General features: G+C 34.5%; 1 protein-coding gene across 2 annotated transcripts; it reads left to right on the top strand.

Moving 5' to 3' along the window:
• The first annotated feature begins 1,613 nt into the window (after window positions 1-1,613).
• aifm2 (apoptosis inducing factor mitochondria associated 2) lies at window positions 1,614-6,147 on the top strand. 2 transcript variants are annotated; one of them, XM_027141831.2, is made up of 9 exons: window positions 1,614-1,716; window positions 2,456-2,639; window positions 2,761-2,876; window positions 2,955-3,074; window positions 3,202-3,294; window positions 3,494-3,602; window positions 3,719-3,871; window positions 4,260-4,460; window positions 5,043-6,147. In XM_027141831.2, exons 2-9 carry the CDS (start codon window positions 2,465-2,467, stop codon window positions 5,195-5,197), a joined length of 1,122 nt encoding a protein of 373 aa, XP_026997632.2. In that variant the 5' UTR covers window positions 1,614-1,716; window positions 2,456-2,464; the 3' UTR covers window positions 5,198-6,147. The 2 variants fall into 2 exon arrangements, with proteins under 2 accessions (XP_026997632.2, XP_026997633.2); XM_027141832.2 differs by having other exon boundaries at window positions 1,638-1,712.
• Window positions 6,148-6,713: the final 566 nt, after the last annotated feature.

Raw genomic sequence — 6,713 nt, 5'->3', positions numbered from 1 at the left:
CTGGTGACACATGCAGGCTCCCTGTTGAGGTGGCACTAATGGTGCTTGTGTGCAAGCCGCCTCACTGTCCATTCGTGATCATTAGCTGCTGGAATGGATTGAGACATCCAATGCCTTCGTCAGTCCTAGGGAGGCCTGACCACTGTGATGATCTCTACAAATTCTGTAGACATGAGAACATGTCTGAAGCTATAGCTCAAATTATCATGAAGCAAGTAATTCAGGCTGAACTTCACTGTGAATTCTTTGGTGTGTTCCATCATGACATCAAGGAAGAAAATATATTTATCAACCCCCGGGATATATTTTCTCAGTAACTTCAGTTTATACCCCAGCTGAATGGGTCATTGGAAGAAAGTACAAGACAGAATCTACTACCTTCCCTAATTGTTTGTCTAGAGGTGAGTAAATACATACGCTTATACATATAAATGCTTTATATTCAAACCTGTACAGAAAGCTGGAAAAAATGTCTACTGCAAAGTAGTTAGAATAATATTAATAAAAATAAATAACTCACAGATAATAATAAATATGAACAGAAGTTTCCAAGTTACCACATTTCATTTTTAACCAATTACATTACTGCACACAGCTTCCTGCAGTCTGATGAGATGGTGCCTACAGAAAGACCATAAAAGCCGACCAACCCTCAAGCAGATGCCTGTGCATGACTGGTTCTGAGGCCAGGTCAGTGAACAGCAACAGAAAATACCTAAATAAAGAGAGTTAAATGAGTGTAAAATAATATGTTTTGATTGCACCTTATTGTACATGTCTAATTTCTTATAACACATAAGTTAAGATGAAACCTGTAGCATCTTGACCTTGTCTGAAAAAAAGGAAAAAAAATTGATAAAATAACTTTTGAAACAGTTTTGAAGATTTTGTGTGATCTGTTAGATTACCATGCAGTTGGTTTGACTAGTTTCTTCAATTCAGAAACATGCAGCAGAGAGGCCTGACAATTCACCATCAATCATAAAGTTTGTTATCTTCCTTATCATGATAGGAAGAGAAAATGTATGACAAGCATTTCAGAGACAACTGGTCGAAAGAACCTGTCTTTAAAGACTGGCTTCAGCCTGAAAATGGCTTTTTTGCAAATACTGTAAAGTTGTAATTCCTGGCAAGAAGTCACATTTAAATAAGCATGCATTGACCACAGTTAAACATTGTAAAATACAAACTCTAGAATCGCCTAGCTGACTGTGAACTCAACTCCATCCTTCATGTAAGATACGGACGTTTGGCTTGTAGCAAAACCTTTTGGAATTACAGTCTTCCACATCTTTTAATTCAGAAAGTTGGGACAATTGCATCATATGAGGTGAAAGACAAAATATGTAGTCATTATATAATATACATTATAAGACATATATTAATATACTAATATTCATCTCTTTCTAACAGGATTTGGATGAGAAAGAGAAATAAATTCTCACAACCACTATTTTATAGATTTACAACAGCTAGGAGAGTAACAGGAACAGCATCTGTAACCACAGCAAATCATGCTAACATAAATATGTTTGGGTTAAAAAAGATTTGTTTATGGAAATCTGGCAGCTATATATATGTATGGTGTTATTACATAGCAATTTATTACGTGACGTTTTTGTGCATGCGCAGTAGATTGAGACGTGCCCGTTGACGCATGCGCTATAAGAATCTAGCGGTGTCATCGTTACCTAAACAACGTACTCTGAAAAGTTGGTAAGATTCCTGTGTTACTTCTTAGTGATCGGATAGTTAAGGAGTTTAATAGTAGTCTGCACTTGATTTATACGTTTGTTCTGAACAAAATCACTTTTACTAGTCGACACAATCGACATGATATATTTTACAGCACATAAAAGACTTCCTATCTCACACTAATTAGTATCAGAATTAGTATCAGAGAGATTTGATTGCTGCAGTTCTTTGCTCGAATTGCAGATCGCGCATTAGTTATTCATGGTTATTAAAGGGAGCAAGAAGTCAGTAGTCAATATTTTGTATTTACAGCTATTCCAGATTAACTGGAAACAATAAGCCCAAAACTAGCGCATGCGCAGTCATGTAAGCAGTGATGTAAATCTATGGCTTATTGTTCTATTCTTCTATGGCTTATTCATCTATCACCTGTACTGTAAAAGTATTTTGTGTATGCATCACAGTCCAGCTACGAACTGTCTTAAATCTAGTTTCAATACTTTTTGTTGTGTTATTTATTTGTTTGTTTGTTTGTTTGTTTATATAGATGTTTTAAATTAAAAGTTATATGTCACTTGCAGATAAAATTGGTTCTGATCATCTGAATCCTTGGAGTGTGTGAATGTAAATAGCTACATCTGTCAAGTGGATGTTCACTGTAAACCTACAATCGTCTACGTTATAGGACTTAAAAAAAGATGATAGATGTTTTGACTGGTGTATGTTATTTGAGCTATTGTTTGATGTTTTTGCATTGCAGATTTATACTATGGGGGGTCAGGTGTCCTTTGATGAGAAGGTTCATGTGGTGATTGTTGGTGGCGGGTTTGGTGGAATTGCAGCTGCCCAGCACCTCAAAAGTCAAGGGGTTCCCTTTATTCTGATTAACCCATTAGACGCGTTTCATCACAACGTTGCATCACTTCGTGCTTCAGTTCAAAGTGGTATGCCAAACAACATAACTAAATTTATATCGTAATCTTACTAAAATGATTTAAATATATAGACCATTTTTGTTGAGTGTTTTATGAAATGTCTAACAATCAGTTATGTATGTTTGCATAGGTTTTGCCCAGCAAACCTTTATTCAGTACAAAAAAACATTTGGACTGAATTTCCTTCAAGGGCGTGTCATACGAATAGACACTACAGAAAAAATTGTTGTGCTTGATAATGGAAAGGTATTGATTGATTTCTTAGAAAAAGGGTTGTTGTGCAACAATGCTATTGGAACCTAAACAGTCTTTAACATTTTACAGGAAGTAAGATATTCACATCTCATCCTCTGCACTGGATCAGATGGACCTTTTCCTGGGAAGTGCAACATTGTGGATTCCTACCAGAAAGCGATTGAGAAGTATGAGGATATTGTGAAAGAGGTAGTCATTTCAGCTCTTATACTAACTTTATCATTATACAGATGTTTACACGCATGCCTTATTATGTTATCTACTAAACATGATCTGTCTAAACAGGAAGACAATTATGTGTTATGTCCTTTCTCAGATCCAGGCAGCTGAATCAGTGCTTGTGATTGGTGGTGGAGCCACTGGGGTGGAAATGGCTGCTGAGATCCGGACAGAATATCCAAACAAGAAGGTAATTATAATTGTTACAGAAAGACCTGAAATCAAACCACTCTATAATAAAAAAATTCAATAATAATTTATATATATTATATACAAAATCTAATATTTTTTATGTATGGTTAATGGAAGATAGAAAAAAATCTTTCAATGTTAAAATCCATCAACAGTAAGCTATTAGAAACACAAATTAAGGAATTTTCCAAATGCAGGTAATTCTTATTCACTCACGTGATGCTCTAGCTGATTCAGAGCTGCTCCCCAGTGTAAGAGAAGAGGCCAGAAAGGTACTGCTGGATAAAGGGGTGGAATTATTTCTAGGTAAATCTTTATTATGGCAATGATTTAGTGTAAATGCTAAGTACATCATGAGGAATATTCAGATTTTAATATCTTTTTTGTTGTTGTTGCCAATTTTGATGTTTTTTATGATCTAGAACAGAAAGTTTCAAACCTTGATGAGCTGGAACTGAATGTGACGCTGAAGGGAAGAGTGGTGAAGACGGATAAGAACAAGCAGTTTACTGTTGACCTTATTATATGCTGTACAGGGATCAAGATCAGTTCAGATGCATACAAGTCCAGTTTTGGTCAGTTGATTTTTCTGTGTGCATGAATGTATGCATATATATGAATGACATTAGATTTTGTATAAATGTGGCATTTATACTTTTTAGTACTTACTCGTTAAATGTAGGTGTTACTGAATGTTATTAACATATATTATGTTGTTAACATATATTTAAATGTATTTAATTTCTCTAATCTAGCTATCAATAAAGAATTCTAAAAAAAATCATAATTTCACCTTAGTGAAAAACTTGTGTAATGTTTGTGACCTGTATTGTATATAAAGTAATATTTGAAACATTTATTATTGACCGGATAAATACCTGTATTTGGTCTTTCAATCCCAGTACTAAAACTGGTATATTCCTCATCTTCACTCTGTTTGCTGTGTCTCTGCTCCTGATTTAGGTGGGTGTCTAGCAGAGAATGGAGCCCTGAAAGTGAATAAGCACTTGCAGGTGGAGGGCTTTGACAACATATATGCGGTTGGAGACTGTGCTAATATAAATGAACCCAAGATGGCCTATCATGCTGGTCTCCATGCTGGGGTGGCTGTGACAAATATCATTAACAGCCTGACTGGAAAAGCATTGACCTCATACAAAACGGGTAACTACATTTCACATTGCACATTAGTTATACATGGTCTCTGCTTGAAAATGGGTCTTTCACACACCAGTGAAATTATCTACACTCTTCAAGGAACATTTATAAAGCCAATCACTGTAATAATGTGTAAGGCTTCCCTTTACTCTCAAAAGTTTAGTTCTTTGTGAAGAAGGATTTTGCTTTGTGTCTCTGTGTATTATATGGTAAATTGTGGCCATGCACACAGTCAGCAGCAATATTAAAATAGGCTGTGGCTTATGTTATACGCATTGCACTGCTGACATATGATTGGCTGATTATATAATTACATGAATGTGTGTACAGGTGTTCCTAATAAAGTGATCAGTGAGTGTATATATTAGAAGATAATGCCATTGAAATACTTCAGGGAGAAGATGAACAGTAGGTAACTTAGTCTAGTTACAGAATCAATGTGGTTTAGTAATAGGACAGGTGTTGTTTTTTTTTTAGAAAAATTCTGAGAGAATCCAAAAAATATAAGTGGATATATAAAATGTGTCAGGATTAGGGTTATGTTTATGTAACCTGTTATTTCGGTTTTGTGTCTCATCTTGTTTGTAGGAAATGTGACAATGCTATTGGCCATGGGTAGAGATGATGGTGTGGGTCAATTTAATGGTTATAAACTGCCTCGCTTCTTAGTCACCAAGGGAAAGAGTGAGAGCCTACTACTCTGGAAGAGCTGGAGGGAAATGGGACAGAAAGCCCCCAGCTAGTAGGTATCCACATGCCCTGTTATTGTGCCATACACAAACAAAGATGAATCTACTTCTGAGAGCTTGCATTATGATGTATTGGGGATATGGGGATGTATGTTAAGCAAGCCAACTGTATAAATATAACTGAATAACTGTTAAAATATCTTTAAATCCAGATGACAGCCTCTGTTGGAAATTGCAGGGGAAATTAATGGTTGATTTTACTTTTCTAGTATTAGTGTTTGTGTTCACACACAGTCCTCTCCATATAACATTGGAACTTTTGTTTTGTTATATACTGAATACATTTGGGTTTGAGGTTAAAAGATAAAAAATGCATTTCAGCTTTAACATCTACATGTTTATATGTAGAAGAAACAACTTAGAACATGGCACCTTTTTGTTTTTCAATTACCAGGTGATGAAAATATTTTGACACGACAAACCTGGAAAACCACAAATGAATATTGACATGTTTTGTTGATGTCAGTGGGTTGTTGAGTTGATGCAGTTATTTCAAACAGGGAATATGTGTTGCTAACTTTAATTTACTTTAATTTACTATTTTCCAATACTGTTCTAATACTTACCTAACATCAGGTGGTATAGGAAAAGAGGTTCCATGTCCTTAGCTGTTTAACACACATGTATGTAAATTTAAGAAAATAAAAGCTGAGATTCTTCTCTATCACCTTCACTTAAACTTTTGATCTCAAACCTAATGTCCTCAGTGTAAAACAAAAATTATTGTCCTTGGTGATTGGTGTTCCAGTATGTTTTTAGGAGAATGTTAATAATGATTAACCAAAATCCCATAAATTCCTGTTTCATGTATTCTTTGATGCTGTATGCTGAAAATAAATTGTCTATTAAATAATTATATTTCTAATAAAATATAGTACGCATTTATTGTTAATGATGTATAGCCCAGGATCTCCATTTGTATTATTAAAAAATTCTAAGCACAACCACATGCAACAAGTGTTTAGTTTGACCCACATAATTTACACTGACAATTTTATATGTATAAAATACACAAGATCAATCTGAATGAAAGATCAATATGAGTCAATATAAGTTCAATATAGACATAAATAACTGACTAAAGTGCTGATTCCCTATCCATTACATATGCTCTCAATAATGCTTTAGTAAAAATACCCTAATTTCACCTCTAGATGGTGATAAAGGTACACAGCAAGACTGTAGAGGAAAATAATTTATGTTTACCTTGTCAGGGAGGTACTTTTGATAGTACATTGGTACTGAATTTAGAGAACATATACAATATAAGAAGAGAACATATATCTATACAATATATACAAGAGAACATATATCTCTTGAGGTTAATTTCTCAAGAGAAATTTTATTATACACTCATTAAAAAAGGTTCCTGAAGCTTGGATTGTATTCATGCCTAAGTTAGGCAAATTCAGTTTAAGTCAGATTTATTAATGGACATTGCCAAAAAGCAGCTTTAAGGAAAATTTGGTATAACATTTTAATTTAAACACCCATGGAATTTCATGTGATT

The sequence above is a fragment of the Tachysurus fulvidraco genome, chromosome 4, assembly GCF_022655615.1.
Source record: "Tachysurus fulvidraco isolate hzauxx_2018 chromosome 4, HZAU_PFXX_2.0, whole genome shotgun sequence".
In the NCBI taxonomy this organism is placed as follows: Eukaryota; Metazoa; Chordata; class Actinopteri; order Siluriformes; family Bagridae; genus Tachysurus; species Tachysurus fulvidraco.
This window is presented reverse-complemented; position numbering and strand designations above follow the sequence as displayed.